Source organism: Chlorella variabilis (assembly GCF_000147415.1).
Source record: "Chlorella variabilis unplaced genomic scaffold CHLNCscaffold_36, whole genome shotgun sequence".
Classification (NCBI taxonomy): Eukaryota; Viridiplantae; Chlorophyta; class Trebouxiophyceae; order Chlorellales; family Chlorellaceae; genus Chlorella; species Chlorella variabilis.
Window position 1 is genome coordinate 69,151 of NW_005435052.1, and position 18,168 is coordinate 87,318.

Below are 18,168 nucleotides of genomic sequence, written 5' to 3' on the forward strand. Positions count from 1 at the left end.
CTCAAAGCGGAACTCGTACGAGGGCAGCGCCTCCTCCACATCGCTGAAGCTCTCCTCCAGGTCCATCTCGCTGCCCTGCCCCTCCCCCTCCTCCTCCTCGCCGCCGCTGCCCTCCTCGCCGGCGCTCGACTGCTGCTCCCGCTCCTTGCTGCCGGCAGCGGCGCCCTGCTGGAGTTGGGGGGCGGGAGGGATGGATGGGGCCGTCAGTGGGGCTTGGCGCGTCGTGCTGTGTGGTGGCGGCGGCGGAGGGTTGTGGCCCTGTTCTGGCTGGCAGGCGGGAGAGGACGCGGGGCGTCGCGGGAGATGCGCGGCGGGCCAAGCCGTGTACGGGCCTATCTGGCTCCGAATCCGCTCTGTAAGGCAAGTCAAGTTAGGCCAAGCCAAGCCGCGGCATCTGGCGCACCTCTGCAGCCTTCTCTGCAGGCTTGCCGTTGCCCGCCGCCGCCTCGCCCTCCTCCTCCTCCTCCTCGGAATCGTCGGGAGGGGAGGGCTTGAACCACAGCGCCAGCGACTGGCGCAGCAGAGACAGAGCCTCCTCCTCCTTGCCCTGCTGCTGCCGCAGGCTGGCCAGCGCCTGCAGCGGCTCGGGGCTGGTGGGCGCCAGCCCGCGCGCCTCGCCCAGGAGCTCCTGGCACTCGCCCTCCACAGCCGCCAGGCCTGCGGCGGGCAGCGGCGCCGACGGCCACGGCGGTCAGCTGAGCTCGGCGTCGGCCGCGGTGACGCACACGCGGCGGCGCAGGCGCAGCGCCCGCAAGCCGGCACTACCCTGGGAGGCGTGCCCCCCACCAGCCAACCAAGCCGCTCCAGCGCTCAAGCAGCCCGCCGTCCCCACCCCCCGACCGCAGGCAGGCACGCCCCGCCCACCTGCCGCCCCCTTTTCCTGTGCCTGGTTCATCAACACCTCCACCAGGGAGCAGAGCGCAGAGGAAAGCATGCCCTGCATGTGCTCCTCTAGCGCCGCCGCCTCCTCCTCCTGCTCCGCAGGCGCAGGCTCTGCGCCCTGCGCAGGCGCGCGCAGGCGGGTGCGGGCGCGGCAGGGTCGGCGGCGCGGCGGCAGGGGCAGCGCGGCGAGCACAGAGGCACGGCGGCACGGCACGTGCAGCAGAACGTCGCTGCGCGGTGTGTGCGTGTGTGTGTGTGTGCAGCGATGGTGCAGCTGGCGGGGATGGGGTAGGGAGAAAGCATGTGTGTGTGCGCGTGTGCGTGTGTGCGCGTGTGAGATGTCGCAGGGGGGCACAGCAAGGCGTCACCCATGGCGTCGGCGCCGCTGTTACAACCCCTGCTGTTGCTCTCCGGAGCCCATCTGCTGCCAGCCCCAGGTGCCACCCCCGCCCGCTTTGGGGTCGGGGGCGCGTCGGCGGCAGAAAAAAGACTCCGGTGGTGGCGGCGCGGGGCAGGCGCAGGGCGCGGCGGGGCGCGCGGTCGGCGTGCAGGGCCGGCGGCGCGGCCTGCGGCAGGCCGCGACGCCACCAAGCGCGCAGCCGGCGGCCCGGCTGCAAGGCCGGGCACGTGCAGCAGCACAGACGCGGCAGCGCGCGGCGGCAGCGGCAGCGGCGGGCCAGCAGCGGCAGGCGCCGGGCCAGCGGTGGCAGCAGCGGCGGCGGCGGCGGCGGCGGCGCTGGGTGGCCGCACGTGCTGCTGGATGTGTCCCCTCAGGATAGAGATGCCCTTGCGCACGCACTGCTCCGCCTCGGGCCCCTCCTGCAGCTGGCCCAGGTACCTGCAGGCGGCAGGTCGGGGTCGGCGGCGAGTGAGTGAGTGAGCGAGCGCTCGAGTGAGCGAGCGAGCGAGTGTGTGTGTGAAGGAGCGGCAAGGCGAGGGAGGGAGCAGGGAGGCGGCAGCAGCAGCGGCGGCGGCGAGCGGGTGCGGGCGCATGGGAGCGAGGCATCAGTTTGTCAGAGGTGTAGGTGTGTCCACAGGGGTGCCGCTGAGGGCCCCGTCTGTCGGAGTGTAGAATAAGTGTTGTACAATCATCCTCTGCGCTCGCTCTCAGGGCCCCGCGCGGCCAGCCAGAGGTGCAGCCGGGCGGCCGGCCGGCAGGCAGCGGCAGCGGCAGCGTCGCAAAGAAGCAGCAGCCCCTCTCCCTCCACCCTCGCCCCCTGCCCGCCACCATCCTCCCCGCTCACATGTACTTCTCGAAGCCCTCGTCTGGCAGCAGCTGCGCCGCCTTCTGCAGCACCGCCAGCGCCTCGGAGCGGGGCCCCACCTCGGCCAGGAAGGAGCCGTAGCCCTCCAGGTACTCCACATTCTGGAGGGGAGGGGGAGGAAAGCGGGGAGGGGCAGCAGGGAAGCGTAAGGAGCAGGAAAGTGTTTGGGAGTTCAGAGAAAGGAATGGGGGAGCTGGCATGCAGACCGAGGGAGGCGGCCGCAGCAGCAGAGGTGCAGGAGCATGAGTGTGCGTGTGTGTGCATGTGGTGCGGGCATGCCGGGTAGGGGGATGGTCAGCCAGTGTATAAGTTGTAATCAGGCTGTGGGCTCGAGGCCCGCATCAGCGATTGTTCACCGTGGTTAGCATCACGCCATCCCCCCCCTAAAACACATGCATGGACACTCGAGTGCAGTACACTGCGCCCAGGCTTATGTGGCAAAGCGCAGCCAGCCAGCAGCTGCTGATTGCAGGCGCAGGGAGATGCAGGCAGCACGTGCAGCAGCCGTGCAGGCGGCAGGCGGCCGCAGCAGCGCAGGTCTGCCGCCGCACCGTCAGCACCCACCTCAGGCTCCAACTCCAGCGCGCGCTTGAAGCTGGTGCGTGCCAGGTCCAAGTTCTCCATTGCGAAGGCCATCTCCGCATTCTCGTAGTGCTCCTCGGCCGTCAGCTGTGGGGCGAGGGTGAGCATCCATTGCGCGATCAGCGGCGGCGGCGCGGCATGGGGCGGCCGCATGCATGTGTGCCCATGCGGCGTGCACACCTGCTGCGGCGCCCGGGCGGGCTTCTTCTTGCCCCCCGACTTCTTCTTGGGCACCCCCATGCTGCTGGAGTGCGCGGGCAGCCGCCGATGTGCACGATGGACGCTCGGACAGAGGAGGAGAGCTGGGCAGCAATGGCAGAGTGGACGGGCGGGTGTCAGGCAGCCGTCGAAGGTGGCCAAACAATGCATGCCGGGCGCAGGGCCCCGGAAGAAGGCAGCCCCTGCTGGCTCCTTGGATGGGCAGCAGGGGCCCAGGATTGCCCTGGCTCGCTGCTGCCAGTGTGCTGGATTTTCTGGGACTGTAGCCCGGCGCTGAAACCATCGCTTGTCCTTCGGACAGACCTTCGCCCTGGGTAGGCTCATTGCACCACGCGTGGAGGCCCCACAACGGTCCCCGGGATCCAGGATCATCCATGAACGAGCGCTGCGCGCGGAGCCTGGCCGGTGGCTGTAGCACCAGCGGCAGGGGGGTGGTGCAGCACCACACTGCCCCTCGAGGCCGGGCCCTTACTGGCGCCCAGGCACGCAGCAGGGCCAGCGGGCGCAGATTGGGCGTCGTTGTGCGCGCAGCGGCCGTCACCGTCGACAGGTGCGGCGGGCCGGTGCCGCCGCCGCTGCTGCCGCCAGGCCCCGATCGGCGTGTGTTGTGCCTGCCTGTGCTGCTGCCTGCTGCGGCATGCCTGTTGTGTGCCCATCGTGGCCAGCATGCCAGCCCATTGCACGCCCTTTGCTGCTGGCATGTGCCGAGTGAGCACCAAGAGCGCAGCAACGCAGCCTGATCCCTCGCCGCTTTGCTGCCACACGGTCGTCTGCTTGCAGGCCCTTCTGGCAGAACATCCCCTTCTTCAGCACCCAGCGGGACGCCTACGAGCAGCTGCAGATGGAGGTGGGTGCTCCCGGCCTGGTCCTGGGCAGAGGCCGCCGGTACAATTGGAAAGCTCTGTGGACCAGCTGGTGCAGACACTCTCCCCTGGGGCCCTCCTTCCCACCCCCCGCTGCTCCCCCGCCTTCCAACCACGCCTCCTCGGCCCCTGCTCCCTCCCTCGACCCCTCCCCCGACCGGTACAGATGGGCTACTGCAACATCCGGCAGCAGTACTCTCCCGAGCTGGTGCGGCAGCGCGCCATCGGCTCGCCCGCCGCCTTCCTGGCGCTCTGTGGCCGCGGCGTGCAGATCGGCACCGAGGTGGGCCTGTTCTTCGCCGGGCTGTGGGCCGACGGCGTGTCGGGGCAGGCCGACGACAGCGTGCAGGTCAAGAAGCGCGCCACCCAGCTGCGCGACCTGCTCACTCGCCTGGGGCCCACCTTCATCAAGGCCGGCCAGGTGGGCGCGGGCGTGTGGGGCTGCAACGGAGTGGGCGCGCGTGCCTGTGCGTGTGCGGGTCGGGCGCGGCAGGGCCCGCAGGCCAGGTGCCGCGCGAGGCACCAGCAGCCCCACAGAACGCTGTCTGTCTGGCACGGGTGGTGCTCCTACCAGCCATGTGTGCATCCGATCCACTCCCGCCACAGGTGCTGGCCAACCGCCCCGACATCATGCGGGAGGACTACATGAATGAGCTGTGTGTGCTGCAAGACGACGTGCCGCCGTTCCCGGACGAGCAGGTGGGCTGCGGGCGGGTGGCTGCGTGTCTCGCCTGACCTTGCGGTCTGGAGGCGGCAGGCGCCAGCACGCGCGCTGCACGGCGCCGTGGATGTGCCGCCCCGGCTGCGAGCGAGCAGGCGGGGGCTGGCGGGGGCTGATGGCGGCGGTGTGTGGCGGTGTGGTTGGGCAGGGCAGGGATGGGCGAGGAAAGGATCGGCGTGCTCGCCATTGCTTGACGATCGGTGGGCTAGCGGGGGTGCAGCGGAGAACACGGGCCCTTGCCTCCCTGCTCCTCCCTGACGCACTGGCCCGGCCCCACTGCCCGAAGGCCTTTTCGCTCATCGAGGCCAGCCTGGGGCGGCCGCTGGGCGAGGTGTTCTCTTCCATCAGCGAGCGGCCCATCGCCGCCGCCAGCCTGGGCCAGGTAAGGGGGCCCGCCTGTGTTCTTGTGTGAATGCGTGTCTCTCGTGTGGGGGGGTGCAGCCGCTGCTCCGCACCGCGCCCGGCACCTCCCCAGCCACCAGAGCCCTGCATCACCCTGCTGCTCCCCTGCCTTGCCGCGGCCCTCTCCCCAGCCCGAACCCTGCATCACCCTGCAGCCCTGCCTCGCCGCTGCCCTCCTCTCCCGCCCCTCAACAGGTCTACAAGGCGGTGCTGCGGGACACGGGGGAGGAGGTGGCGGTGAAGGTGCAGCGGCCGGGCGTGGAGCCACTCATCTTCCGAGACATCTTCATCTTCCGCACCCTGGGCACCTTCATCAACGGATGGTGGGCGCCGCCTGCATTGCCGACTGCCAGTTGCCAGTTGCCGGTCGCCAATTGTGACCAATTGCCCAACAACACCCTGTGCCGGCCGCTGCCTCTTGCTCGTGACGTGCTCGAAGCCAGCCGTTGGCCATTCCTGAGCCTGAGTTCCGGCAGTGACCTGCCGGGGTCACTGCGCCGGCTGGGGTGCACCGCGCAGCCGAATGTGCAAATTCGACATTCTTGTTTAATCGCCGTCCCTGCAGGTCCCTGCGCCGCCTGGGGTGCAACGCGGAGCTGATTGTGGATGAGTTTGGGGAGAAGCTGCTGGAGGAGCTGGACTATGTGCAGGAGGCGCGCAATATCCTGGTGAGGGAGGGGGCCTGTGTGGTGAGGGGAGGCCTGCGTGGTGAGGGGGGGAGGGGTTCCTGTGTGGTGAGAGGGCCGTGTGTGGGCTCCCTAGGGTGAGTGGGCTCCTTGGGGCGCGTGTGGGCCGCCCGCAAGGCTGCCTGCCTGCCTGCCTGCACGCGTTCCGCCTCCTGCGCCTCCGCGTGAACGGGTCGGCGCCCGCCACGCACGCCCAACCACCACCACCACCGCCACCACCAAGCACCACACACACACACAGACCGCCGCCACGGCCGCCGCCAGTCACCACAAGCCGCCATCCACTGTCGCTCTGCCGCTGCCACACCCCCTGCAGGACTTTTACGCCAACTTTGATGGCGACCCGCTGGTCAAGATTCCGTGGGTGCGGCGCGACCTCAGCGGCCCACAGGTGCGTGCCGGCGGCCGCGGGGCCCCGGGCCGAGGGGCAGGCGGGGGCTGGCAGGTGTACGCAGGGAGTGGGCGCTGCTGGCAGGCGCGGGCAGAGGTCGGCTGCTCCATGCATCCTCCAGCCGCCTCTCTATGCTATGTATATGCTATGCTATGCGCGGGCCCACCCCTGCAGGTGCTGGTGATGGAGTGGATCGACGGCATCCGGTGCACCGACGTGGAGGCCATCAAGGCCTCGGGCCTCGACCTGCCAGCCTTCATCCGCACAGGTGGGTGGGCGGGCGCGGTGTGGTGTGGTGTGGTGTGGCGGTGTGGTGTGGTGGCTGTGCTGTGCTGCGCTGCGCCGTTGGGGTGGCCACCCGGTGGGTGGGTAGTAGCCAGCTCTGCCTCCCTGGAGTGCCAGGCGCGTCTGGGATTCCCGGGCCAAGCCGGCCGGCCACACGCGCACCCCACACAAACATGTACTCGCATGTGCGTCTGCTGCCACCCGCCGCAGGCGTGGTGTCGGGCCTGCGCCAGCTGCTGGAGTTTGGCCTCTTCCACGGCGACCCTCACCCAGGTGAGGCTTAGGGATTAGGGTTTAGGGCCCGCACCCAGATCAGGGTGGCACCCCGCCGCCCTGCGGGCTTGTGCAGCCTTGCTGGCAACGGCAGGTGCCTGCGCTTCTGCAGGCTTGCGGGCAGTGGCAGGTGCCTGGGCTGCCCGCCTGCCCCGCCCCGCCACGCGCTGCCCAGCGCTCGGCACGCGCTGAGCCCCCTGCCCTCGCCCCGCAGGCAACATCTTCGCCTTGCCCGACGGCCGCATCGCGTACGTCGACTTTGGCAACGTGGCGGAGCTGAGCCAGAGCAACAAGGAGATCCTGATAGATGCGGTGGTGCATGCCGTGAACAAGGACTACCCGGGGATGGCGGGGGACTTCATCAAGCTGGGCTTCCTTGCCAAGGGTGAGCGTTTGTGTGTGGGTGTGCGAGAGAGAGAGAGGGTGAGGGAGATGGAGAGAGAGTGAGAGAGAGTAGTGCCGTAAACAGGGAGGCGACAGGGATGGCAGGCCTCCTTTGCCACAGCCCGGCCACGGCAGCGGGCCTGCGCGCTCCGGCGCCCTCCCCGCGTGCCCAGCGCGCCGCCGCTGCCGCTCAGCTGCGGCGCCCCGCCTGCCCCCCCCCCCTGCAGGCACCGACGTGGCGCCGCTGGTGCCGGCGCTGGAGAAGATCTGGGCGGACTCGCTGGGCCAGTCTCTGGCCGACTTTAACTTCCGGTGAGGCCCCCTGGGGCCCGTCAGGCTCCTTGCTGTTGCGTGCAGGGTTGCTGCTGTGGATATGCTGCCGGGTGGCAGCTGAGCGGGGCAGGCGTTGCGGTTCCCTGGCCTGGAGGGAGCCTGCACCTCTCCCCAGCCGCTACCACCTGCCGTGTGCCCCCCTGTCCCATGCACCTGGCCCGCCCGCCCACCCCTGCCGCTGGTCCCGCCTTGGTCCCGCCCCGCAGCACCGTCACCTCCAAGTTCAACGAGCTGGTATACCAGTATCCCATCCGCATCCCCGAGCGCTACTCCCTGGTCATCAGGTACCGTGGCAGCACGGTACCGCTGCCTCCTGCCTCCGCTCCCAGCCAGCAGCGATTGCCGGCGCCGCAGCCCAGCCCCCCGTGCCACCTCCCTCTCCTGCTGAGTCTCCCCCGTGCACCCTGTGCATCCCTGTGCCCACCTGCTGAGCACGCACCTCGGCAGACAGCAGCACCCTACCCTTCTCCCGCTGCCCCGCCCGCAGGTCGCTGCTGACGCAGGAGGGCATCTGCCTAACCCTGAACCCGGAGTTCCACTTCCTCGAGGTGGCCTACCCTTACGTGGCCCGCAGGTGGGCTGTCTCTGTTTATTTGTTTGTTTCTGTTTATTGATGTCGTGTTTTTGTTCATCGTTTATTTTGTTTGTGTATGAAATGATGCCTTGCTCGTCTCCCAGCCGCCATTCTCCCAGCCGCCATTCTTTTTTTTTTCCCCGCGCGGCTAGCGGAGCTGCACTGGCGGCGGGTGGCGGCGGGGGCCTGGCCGGGGCTGCTCGCAGCCGCCCCACCACCCCACCCACCCTGCCCCGCCCCGCCGCGTGCTCCCCGCAGGCTGCTGACGGATGAGGATCCGGCGCTGCGCACCCGCCTCTTCCAGGCACGCCACCTGCACCCTATCCTGCCTGCCGCCTGCATGACGCGCGTGTGCTTGCACGTTGCGCCGGCAGCCGCGCCGGATGCCTTGTGCCGCTGCACCCGGCAGCAGCCCGGGGCCCCGCGGGCGCTCTGCACGCACCTGCGCCAGCGCTGTTTGCACTCGGCCTGGCCGACGGCCGCTCCCTTGCTCTTTCCTCGTTCCTTCCTCGTTCTTTCCTCATTCTTTCCTCCCGTGTGTGTTCTTTCCACCCCATGCAGGTCCTCTTCCAGGACGGACGCTTCCAGTGGGACCGCCTGGAGAACCTGCTGCGCCTGGCGAGGGAGGGCACGGGCGGCCCCGGCGGCGCGCCCAACCCCGCAGGCCTCGACCTGTCGGCCACCGTCAGCGACGGCGCGCGGGTGAGGCTGGCGGGTGGAGGCTGAGGCTCGCGCCGCCGCCTCCGGCGCTGTCGCCACTGCCGCTGCCGCTGCCGCCGCATGCCGCGCCAGCGCGGGGGCCGGTTGCTTCACGTGTACCCGGCAGGGCAGGGCTGCTGGGAGCGGACCGGACATGGGAGCCCCGCCCGGGGCCAGCCGGGCATGCGGCCTCGCTCTCGGTCAGCTCCATCCCTGTCGGGCGGTCCCACCATGCCAGTGTACCCACACCTGTACCCCACCCCACCCCACCCCCGCCCGGCCCCCAGGTGGTACTGCTGGATGACCAGCTGCGGCGCCAGCTGCTGCGGGCATTCACAGAGGACGACCGCCTGCATGTGGAGGAGCTGGGCCGGCTGCTGCGCCTGGTGCAGGTGTGCACGCAGCCTACGGCAGGCATGGGCGCTCCCTGGCAGGCACACTGCAGCCACGCGCGTTGGTGGGAGAGTGCTGTTAGGGAGATACGTGGTGGGGGGCCCGGCTGGAGGCTGTGCACGGCGGTGGCGGTGGCGACTGCTGCTTGGGGCCAAGGGAGTTCGGATGCAGCAGCGGGGGGTGCTAAAATGCCCGGAAATGCTGTACCCCGATGATCCCTGGCATTCACCCTGGGATGTTGAATGCCTCCATGTGGTGGAGTCAGATCCCATTCTCTGCCTGCCCCCCTGCCCTGGGCTGCCCCCGATTGCTTCCCCTGCGGTCTCACCTGCCCTTGCCCGCCCGCCTGCCTGCAGGGCGATGTGGACCTGCCTCGGGTGGTACAGTCTGGCGTGCAGCAGCTGCCCACGCTGGCACGCCAGCTGGCCCTCGGCTGGTCTGACCGCGTGCTGGCGTCCTAGCCGCCCCTCCTTCCCGCTCCTGGCGAGCTGCTGGCGGCCGCGTGCAGCGGTGGGTTGCAGCGCCGCCGCTGTGTACATCCATGGTGCAGCGTGCTGCCAGCCTGGAGCCAACGAGCGACCCATTCCCACGGATGCTGCCGCCGTGGGGTTTGGACCCACATGCACGGCCCCCCATTTGATTCCTTTATGTGTCTCATCGTTGACCTGCAGTCGCTTTTCCACTGCACCCACCCCCGCCCTCCTGTTTCTCACGATTGGTTGCCGATGCCCGCCGCGGCGCGCCACCCTTGCCATTTCATTGCAACTTGCGACGTTCTTGTGACGTATTCCTGAAGCTGTCCTGGCTGCCGCAGCATCCGTCTGCCTGGCGCAGGCCCTCGACCCTTTTTTCCTTTACCTTCCTTTAGTTTATTTAATTCCAGCTGCTGCTCCGGTGCTGAGCCCAGCAGCGGCTGTAATGCACTGTGCTCCGTTACACAGGAATGGAGCAGAAAGCAGCTTGGTTTGGTGCAGTCAATCAAAAGTGTTGCAGAGCTCAGTATGTGCAGCATCCTGCAGCTCGATCTGCAATACGGGCTGCTGCCGCTGCACCTCGAGCGCCGCAGCAACCACGTCGCAAGGCAGCTCGCCAGCCTCGAGCTTCTCCAGCACCAGCTTGCGCAGCATGGGCCGGCCCGCTGCCCAGCGGATGACGCCAATCAGTTGTGTTGTCGTGTCGGTGGCATCATCCAAGAAACTCCAGGCTGCCAGGTATTCCAGGGTCGAGGCCGCCGCCAGCGCCTCCATGCTATTGGCCAGGAGCGGGATTGGGGCGGCCAGGCGGCGCAGGCTGGACAGCCAGCAGCCGGTGGGCAGTGCTGCGTCCTCCACAAGACGAATCGGCAGGCAGAGGGTGTGGAGCGTGCGGAGGCCCGTCAGCGCCGCGAAAGGGAAGCTGGGATCAGGGCTCAGCTCCAGGTGCTGCAAGTGCGCCAGGCGTGGCCATGCCCCACACCTGCTTCGGTAGCGCATCGCGAAGGTCATCATCTGAGCCGAGCACGAGGCGGGTGATGAATGGCGGCAGACGGGCATGCTCCTCCACATGCGTCTCTGGCCCATCCAGATGCAGCACCTCCAGGTCCGTTAGCGAGTGCAGCGGCGAGCAGGCAACCACCACGGTGTCGCTGACGATGTGCAGGCGGCGCAGCCCCTGGAAGGATGCGGGCACCCAGGCGCCCAGGTGGCAGGGGATGATGGGCAGTTCCAGATGCAGGTCTTGCAGCCCTCCGGCTGCGCCGCAGGCTGCCAGCGTGCCGGCCAAGAGCGCCGCAAGCTCCTGGTGCTCCTGGAGATCACTGGCAGCGGGCGGCTGCAGGCACAGCCGCAGCTGCCGCATGCGCCCAGCCGCGTGGCGCACCAGCCAGTCGCACAGCGCACGCATGCCCGTAAGCCACTGCTCTCTGGATGGGTGCTGCAGGCACACAGAGACGCTGGCCAGCAGCGCCGGGGTGTGCAGGAGCTGATGCCAGCGGCGGCACACAAGCGGCACACAAGCGGGAGCGAGCGGTGCCTGCAGGGAAGGGAGGTTGGGGGGTGGCTGCCTGACTGTTTTCCTTCCATCCTCCCCATTTTGTTGTGTTGCGCCTGCTAGCGCTGCTGTGGTTTCCAGCTGCAAGCAGAGGCAACTCGGTTTGAAGCGCACCTCTCCTCCAGCGTCAGCTGGCTGAACACCATCGCCAGCAGGTCGCCATGTTCCTCGAAGGCGACACACGAGTCGGGGGTTGAATCCATCTACGGAGGAGTGAGCACTCCAGCTGAACTGATCGCAGGTGCGGCACCAGGCTTCACTTCCAGATGCAGGATATCGCCAAGGAGTCGCCTAACTGATGGGCAGGGCTCGCAGGTGCACCTGTTGAGATATTTAGCTACAGTGTTTCTGGCCCTCGTGGCAGCGTTGGCGATGGGCTGGCGATGAGGACCGCTGTCGCATCCAAATTTCGCCAATCAACTGGCGATGGCACAGTGGGGGTTGGCGAATTGCGGGGGAACCACCCTTGCGCCTGGCGCGGCGCAGCGGACGCATGCGGTGCCGCCGTTGCTTTGTCGGCACTTGCCTCCCTTTATGGGGGGCTGGGGGCGAAGCCCCCAGAAAGCTGGCGCTTTTTTAACACTATGGAATGAAGTTCCTGAGGAAATTTGGCCATTTTCCCTCAATATATTGGCGATGCCAGTCATGGGGGATGGCGACGGGCTGGCGACCATGTCCTGCCGCCTGCCCTCATTTCGCCAGCTCTGGCTGGCGATGGCCTTCGGCCAATCGCCAGCCAGAGCCGTTTTTTGCCCGATTTCGCCAGCATTTGGCGATTTCGCCAGCTTTCAGAAACACTGTTTAGCTAGCTGCCAGCACCACGTCAGAACTATTAGGCTTCTACATATGAGCAGGCTGGACCAGCATCCCCATCGATCTCAGCGAGACTCGCCATGCCTCTGGACGCACGGTCCCCCTCTAGCCACCTTGCTGCCTTGCAACTGTCAGACTCCGCCTGCGGCAGGGGCTCGCGGAGCAAGGCATCGCCTTCCCAGCACCTCCAGCTCGTCAACAGGTTAGTGATCAGCATCGCCAACACCAGAAACGGGTAGCGTGCGGCATGTGCGCGGCATGGCATGCACACTGCCGCCGACTCGGCGCCGCTTCCAACCGCCAGTGGCTTCCTCGCCTGGTGGGGCCTGCGGCTCCCTCTCGCCCCAAGCCTGCAGTTGCCTTCCAGCAGCCCAGCAATCAAACAGATTCCTGATCCGCCAACACTCCCCGCCAACCGCAGGCGCCTGTCACACCTGCTGTCCTCGGCCCGCCGGCGACGCCGCGGCAACCCGGCCGCAGCGGCTCCCTCTGCCCATGCTGCCTGCAGCGACATTGGCTGCCTGTCAGATGAGGCGCTGGTCCTTATCTTTGGCTCGCTAGGGCTACAGGAGAGGTGAGCCACCGGGAGCTGGCGCCTGCGCCAGCCGCAGCCGCCTCGCATGTACTCGATGCAGAGCAAACCATGCTTGCAACCACTAATTTGGATGCATGCAAGTGCGAGCCTCGCGTCGTGTCTGCTACCCTGCCCTCTGCAGGCACGCGGCGGCGGCGCTGGTGTGCCGGCGGTGGAACCGCCTGCTAGGCAGCCCAGCGCTGCTGCGCTCCGCAGCCCTGCGGCTCGCGCCCGGACCCACACAGCCTACCCGCGAGGCGGCGGCCCGCTTCCTGCCACGCCTCCGCGCCTTTGCGGCCTGGCTGGGCGCGCGAGCGGCGCCGCACCTGGTCTGCCTGCACCTGCAGCTCTGCATCCCGCAAGGAGCCCCCACCGGCCGCCTGCGCCGCGCCTTCGCGGAGCTGAAAGCGGCGCTGGCAGAGCGCTGCTGCGGCCTGGCAGAGCTGCGCTTTGAGGTGGACCGTGGGGCCAAGCTCAGCGGCTGGGTGGCGGCGCTGGCAGGGCTGCGCACCCTGCACGTGCGCGCCGGCAGCAAGCTGCAGCTGGTGGCGCAGCTGCAAGGGCTGACCTCGCTGCGTGAGCTGCATCTGGAGGGCTGCCCCCTGCGGATCAGGCCCGAAGCGGAGCTGCCGGCCGGCGTGACCGCACTGGCGCTTGCCGGCGATGCACGCAGCTCCGCGCTGCCGCAGCAGGCAAGGCCGCAGGCCCGCATGCCTTCCTGTGGCCGCCCGCAGCTGGCTGCGTAGCACTGCTGCCGGCCGTCGCTTCCCGTGGGCAGCGGTCTGGTTGCCTGCGCGGCTGGCTGAGCGCATGCCGCTGTTGTGCCGGCCGTGCGGCCGTACCTCTGAGGCTGATTGTGCTGTCCGCCCTCCCGTGTCCCCGCTCCAGCTGGCGTCGATGAGCAGCCTGGCCAGCCTGGCGTTGAGCGGCGGCAGCTATGTCAGCAGCGGCTACACGCTGCTGTCCCGCTTTGGCAGCAGCCTGCGGGAGCTGTCGCTGGCGGGCCGCCAGCAGCTGCCCCACCCGGGCACCCTGGCGCACCTCACTGCCCTCAGGGCGCTGTCGGTGCAGCAGCCGGGGCTGCCCGGCGGCGGCGGCCCCGAGGACGACGTCTGGCTGCCAGCGGCGCTGGCGGCGCTGCCGCGCCTCACCTCGCTGCAGCTTCTGGGCGCCTGCTCGGGGCGCCTGCTCGCGTTCCCAGCCGAGCTGGCGGGCCTCACCCGGCTGCAGGCGCTCGACTGGCGCTGGCCCGCCCCGGCAGACCCGGCTCTGCCCGCGGGGCCCTGGCTGGCGCGCCTGCTGCGCCTGGCGCTGCCCGCCAGCGTGGCCGCAGCCAGCCTGCCCGTGCTGTCCGCTGCCTGGCAGCTGGAGGCACTGGCAGCGAACCGCTACGACCGCTGCGGCAGCCCCGCGGAGCAGCTGAGCCTGGTGGGCTGGGCGGCGCGGCACCCGGCCCTGCAGCGGCTGCACCTGCAGGCTGCGGCGGCCCCGCAGCTGGCGGAGGATGTGGGGCTGGCCGAGGCGCTGAAAGAGGCAGCGCAGCTTGCCCCCGCGCTGCACATCGCCTGCGAGTTTGGCGGCGGCAGCGCAGGCAGCGCAGGCTGTGCATAGCCGCGGTTCATTGCTGTCGCGGCTGCCTCCGAGCGAGGCAGCTGCATTGAGCTGCTTCGTTGAGCTGCTGCAACAGCTTGACGCTCCTGTAAGCTAGGCTGGGCTCAGGCCCGGCTGCGCTGGAGCAATGGGTCCAGGTCAAAATGCGCAACTGGAAGAGACTCGCGAGGGGCGACGCGCGCAGGTGGCAAAACTGAGGATGAGGCGGCACAGAAGGGGGGGCGAGATGACACAATCATCTGAAAAACTAAGCTTTCAGGCAACAGGAGGGGAGAGCGGGAGCCCCGCGTCCTTGAGAGCACAGCGCAGGCAGCTGGCATTTCTATCAGGCGTGGCGTGCATGTTGATGAGTGTGACAGTGGCAGGTGGAGGAAAGCGCAAGAGAACCAGGAAGGCCGCCAGCCCTCTGCCTGGGCAATGCCAGCCATGCAGCGCCTCGCGCCTCAGATGCCCGCCCCATCACGGTAGTCCGCCTCTGGCAGCCGCCCGCGCCGCCGCTGCTGCTGCTGCCACCGCGCGCGCGCGACGTGCGGGCCGCCCAGCCCCGGCTCGCTTTCCTCCTCCTCCGCCTTGGGCGCGTAGCCGCCACCGGCCGCCCGCTGAATGTCTGGGTCTGCCACGCCCAGCACCTCGCGAGACAGCGCCGCCAGGTCGCCGCCCGCCAGCTGCGCACAACACAGCACAGCACGCGCAGCGTGCGCAGCAGGCAGGCGTGGGTGAGGAGGCCGGGTAAGGACAAGACGCGAGCACTTGGGAACAGCTGCGCCCCAGACCACCGCGCCCCTGCCATCAGGCCAGCGCAGTCCTGGCCACCCCCAAACCTGCCATACCCACATGCGGCAGCCAGCACAGCAGCGCACACAGCCGATGCCCCCACAAAGCCGCCCACACCCGTGCCACGCCTCGCATCAAACCCGTCTAGCCCACAAACACAGCCGGCGGCCCAAGTACGCCCACAAATGGCCCCCAACCCCCACCTACGCCCACACATGGCCCCCAGCTCCCACCTGCGCCACATAGTGCCAGTAGTCATCCACCGCGCTGGTGGGCTCCGCCCAGCGCAGCACCGCGTGCTTGGAGGCCGAGACGGGCAGCCACACGCCGCGGGCACACTCCGACTCAAGCTGCCCGGGCCCCCAGCCTGCGTGCGTGCACAGGCCGTGCACAGGGTGGGGTGGGCGGTCAAGTGGCGTGGCGGCTGCCTCCAAGGAGCTGGAGGAGCAGCAGCAGCTGCGGGAGGGGGTGGCCAGGCTGAGGGCGCAGGGTAGCAGGCAGGCTCACACGCGTATCTCGCGTACCACAACCCGCGAGCCAGCTTGGAAGCCAACCCCGGGAACCCCACCCAGCCAGCCCCGCCCAGCCTAGCCTGAGCCTGCTCACCCGCGTATCTCGTCAGTACCTTGAACTGGCTCGCCTCGTACCGCCCCTCTGCGATGCCTCGCTTGGCCGCCTCAAACCCGCCCAGCTGCAGGCGCACGCGGCACGGCACGGCAGCGGCCGTCGGCTAGTTGTCGAGGCTTGCCACCCAGCGCTCGGGGGCGCAGCACACGGCACCGCCGGCTGGCTGCAGCCGCAGCACACCGCCAGCTGGACACAGTCAACACAGTCACCCAAGTGGCCGCTGCCGCCGAGCAACCCGCCCCGTGAAGCCTCACCCAGACTCCCGAGAACACCTCGCTGCTGGCGGCCAGGTCGGGCACGCCGTGCAGCAGGTGCACTGTGTCGGGGCCCACGTCACCGCCCAGGTACAGCTGCGCCTTATCGAATTCAGGAGTGAGGAAGCCGGCCCCGGCGCCGAAGCGGGACACCAGATACTCTGTTGGCCTGCGGGGAGGAGGGAGCGGGGAGCAGCGGGTGGCTGGGAGGGTGTGGAGGGGGAGGGATGCGGTGGGGAGGTGCGAGGTGGCGCGGCAGGCAGGAAGGGGAGCGCAGGCTGGGGCACGCAACACGCGGCGGCGTGCTCCCCTCTGCATCCAGGGGGGCAACTGCCGGCCCAGGCCCAGCCCACACGCCCACGCCCCCCACCAGCCCGCTAACCTGTTGAGGATGAGCCCCGCGCTGCCGCGGCTGTCGTGCGCCCACACCAGGACCACACTCATGTGGAAGTAGGTCTGGCTGGCCCCAAACATCAGCGGGTTGGCCAGCAGCAGGCAGCCGTGCTCGGGCTGCGGCAGCGAGTGGGCCCACGCGGCGTCGGCGGGCGTGGCGGCGCCGGCGGCCGGCGCCGCCGCGGCAGCGCCGCTGGACGAAGCCACGAGCTGCGCTCGGAACTTGCGCCTGCACCGCATCATGCCGCCGGGCAGGCACGGCAAGCGCGCAAGCGAGGCTGAGGGGCGGCGGGGTGCTGGGGGGCAGGGGAGACGAACAGCCGGCCCTGTGCCTGAACTATCGGCATCAGGCAGGAGAGCAGGAGCGCAGCTGTATGCCGGCCACCTCAGCATGCATGCAGTGGGTCGATACTCCACCCCCCAGCTCCAACCCACCAATCGCTGTCCAGGCCCGCGACTGGCAGCGTGTCGGGGACGTGGCTGGCGGCGTCGTCGTCGCCGCTGGCGGCAGCGCGGCACCCTAGGCCCTGGCGCCTGCTGCGGCCGCGCACCTGCAGCGCGACAGAGCAAGCACACAAGCCGTCGGGTTGCTGGGCGAAGTGTGGAGGGTGGTAGGGAGTGCAGGGGGCGTGACTCTAGAGCGTCACAAAAAGTTCAAGCCAGTCAGGCTCCGTGCCCAGCCAGCCGCACCGCGGATGCCCTCACACAGTGTGGACAGGCGGGCAGCTGTGGAGGTCTGGTAGCGACAGCTGCAGCATGGTTTGGGCAGTGAGCGGCTAGCCTCATGCCTCAAGGCCCAGGGATCAGATGAGGCGCTGGGCAGTCACTGGTGGGGTCGGGAACGGCCGGGTGGGTCGAAATGCAGCACAACATGGCAACATCCTAGCTGGCAGCCACATGGCCAGTGTTCGAAGCTTCAAGGCCCTGGAGTTTCCTGATCGCGCCCAATTGCGGAGTATTGGCATTTGAGATGTCGGCGTCGCTCACCTGCCACCGCCTTGCTGTTCAGCATGGCCAAGGCCGTGCGGTGGCCGGCTGGCTTCTTCCCCGGATCTGGCGTGCAGGTGGGTGTCTGGTGGATTCGTTGCAGGCGTGCTGATGCGCTTGGCCGAAGGCGGCCTCGCCTCCCGCGACGTTGCACCTCCCCAGCCTCCCCGCGACCCCCGCCCCTGCCGCAGCAGCCCCAGTGCAGCGCGTCGGCCCGCCCAGCAGGGCCCTGGGCCGCCCGGTGCACGCGGCTGCCGCCGCTGCCGGTGCCGCCGACGCTGGCGCCAATGGTGGCGGCGCCACCTCCTCCGCCTCCAGCAGCAAGGCCCCGCCCGCGGGCTTTGCCAGCCTGGAGCTCATGATTGCCAACCAGCTGGGCGGCGGCCCCGGCGGCGACTGGAAGGAAGTGGAGCAGTGCTTTGTGCTGTCTCCACCGGATGGCGCCTCGCCCCGCTGCCTGGTGCACTTCATCGGCGGCAGCTTTGTGGGCGCGGCGCCGCAGCTGGCCTACAGGCCGCTGCTGGAGGGGCTGGCCGCACGAGGAGCGCTGGTGAGGAGGGTGGCAGTGGGTGGTCACAATGGGAGCTCTGCATGCGTGCGAAGGCGCCTCTTCGCCTGCTTTGGTCCCTTCCCTGCTGCCGCCGCCTGTCTGCCTGCCCTCTTACTGAATACCTGCCCTCTTAGTGAAGCGCGGCACTTGGCCAGTGCCTTGCGGCAAAGCCGGGCCCCGCTTGCAGCCAGCTTCCCTCCCCGCCAAGCCAGCCAGCAGCCCTCGCCCGCCTCGAGCGTCACCCCACCCCACCCCGCCTCGCCGCCGCCCGCGCTGCCGCCGTGCGCAGGTGGTGGCTGTGCCCTATGCCACCAGCTTTGACCACCTGCGTGTGGCGGATGAGGTCCACTTCAAGTTCGAGCGATGCCTGAAGGCGCTGGGCCCGCAGGTGCGGCGCCTCCCGGCGGGCGGCCGAGGCTACCAGCAGCGCTAAGCCTTACGCTGGGCCGGCGCAGGCAGGCCGGCGCGGGGATGGAGCAGGCAGGCAGGCCGGCGCGGGCTGCGCGGGCGCCCCGTGCATCCAGCGCGCCAGGTTGCCGCGCCTCGTGGCCGAAACCGAACGGATGCACCTCCCCTGCTCGCCCGCAGGCCATCGTGCTGCCCCG

The 18,168-nt window shown here is 69.2% G+C and overlaps 5 protein-coding genes across 5 annotated transcripts in view; 3 read left to right on the forward strand and 2 right to left on the reverse strand.

The window, feature by feature from the left end:
• Window positions 1–2,969, reverse strand: part of CHLNCDRAFT_141593 (hypothetical protein) — a gene marked incomplete at both ends in the record, with an annotated part of 4,017 nt that extends 1,048 nt beyond the window's left edge. The window contains 8 exons of the mRNA XM_005843003.1: window positions 40–165; window positions 404–657; window positions 865–1,000; window positions 1,374–1,448; window positions 1,633–1,720; window positions 2,127–2,248; window positions 2,712–2,816; window positions 2,910–2,969. Coding sequence (XP_005843065.1) covers window positions 40–165; window positions 404–657; window positions 865–1,000; window positions 1,374–1,448; window positions 1,633–1,720; window positions 2,127–2,248; window positions 2,712–2,816; window positions 2,910–2,969 — 966 coding nt within the window. The remainder of the gene's footprint in view (window positions 1–39; window positions 166–403; window positions 658–864; window positions 1,001–1,373; window positions 1,449–1,632; window positions 1,721–2,126; window positions 2,249–2,711; window positions 2,817–2,909) is intronic.
• Window positions 2,970–3,977: 1,008 nt separating this feature from the next.
• Window positions 3,978–9,413, forward strand: CHLNCDRAFT_55429 (hypothetical protein; the record flags this gene model as incomplete). Its single annotated transcript, XM_005842979.1, has 16 exons — window positions 3,978–4,232; window positions 4,418–4,510; window positions 4,819–4,914; window positions 5,130–5,257; window positions 5,500–5,602; window positions 5,937–6,011; window positions 6,186–6,279; window positions 6,507–6,569; window positions 6,784–6,954; window positions 7,181–7,265; window positions 7,493–7,570; window positions 7,774–7,860; window positions 8,119–8,221; window positions 8,422–8,562; window positions 8,847–8,951; window positions 9,309–9,413. The coding sequence occupies 16 exons, from the start codon at window positions 3,978–3,980 to the stop codon at window positions 9,411–9,413; spliced, it is 1,782 nt and encodes a 593-aa protein (XP_005843041.1).
• Window positions 9,414–12,056: 2,643 nt separating this feature from the next.
• Window positions 12,057–13,113, forward strand: CHLNCDRAFT_141596 (hypothetical protein; the record flags this gene model as incomplete). The annotated part of the gene is made up of 3 exons (XM_005842980.1): window positions 12,057–12,112; window positions 12,302–12,367; window positions 12,510–13,113. The coding sequence occupies 3 exons, from the start codon at window positions 12,057–12,059 to the stop codon at window positions 13,111–13,113; spliced, it is 726 nt and encodes a 241-aa protein (XP_005843042.1).
• Window positions 13,114–14,194: 1,081 nt separating this feature from the next.
• On the reverse strand, window positions 14,195–17,373 carry CHLNCDRAFT_59365 (hypothetical protein; the record flags this gene model as incomplete). Its single annotated transcript, XM_005843004.1, has 7 exons — window positions 14,195–14,643; window positions 14,986–15,119; window positions 15,359–15,443; window positions 15,634–15,802; window positions 16,004–16,255; window positions 16,462–16,577; window positions 17,317–17,373. 7 exons carry the CDS (start codon window positions 17,371–17,373, stop codon window positions 14,422–14,424), a joined length of 1,035 nt encoding a protein of 344 aa, XP_005843066.1. The 3' UTR covers window positions 14,195–14,421.
• The window catches only part of CHLNCDRAFT_141599 (hypothetical protein), a gene marked incomplete at both ends in the record, with an annotated part of 1,472 nt that continues 340 nt past the window's right edge, over window positions 17,037–18,168 (forward strand). The window contains 3 exons of the mRNA XM_005842981.1: window positions 17,037–17,094; window positions 17,205–17,563; window positions 17,853–17,951. Of these exons, the coding sequence (XP_005843043.1) occupies window positions 17,037–17,094; window positions 17,205–17,563; window positions 17,853–17,951 (516 nt within the window). The remainder of the gene's footprint in view (window positions 17,095–17,204; window positions 17,564–17,852; window positions 17,952–18,168) is intronic.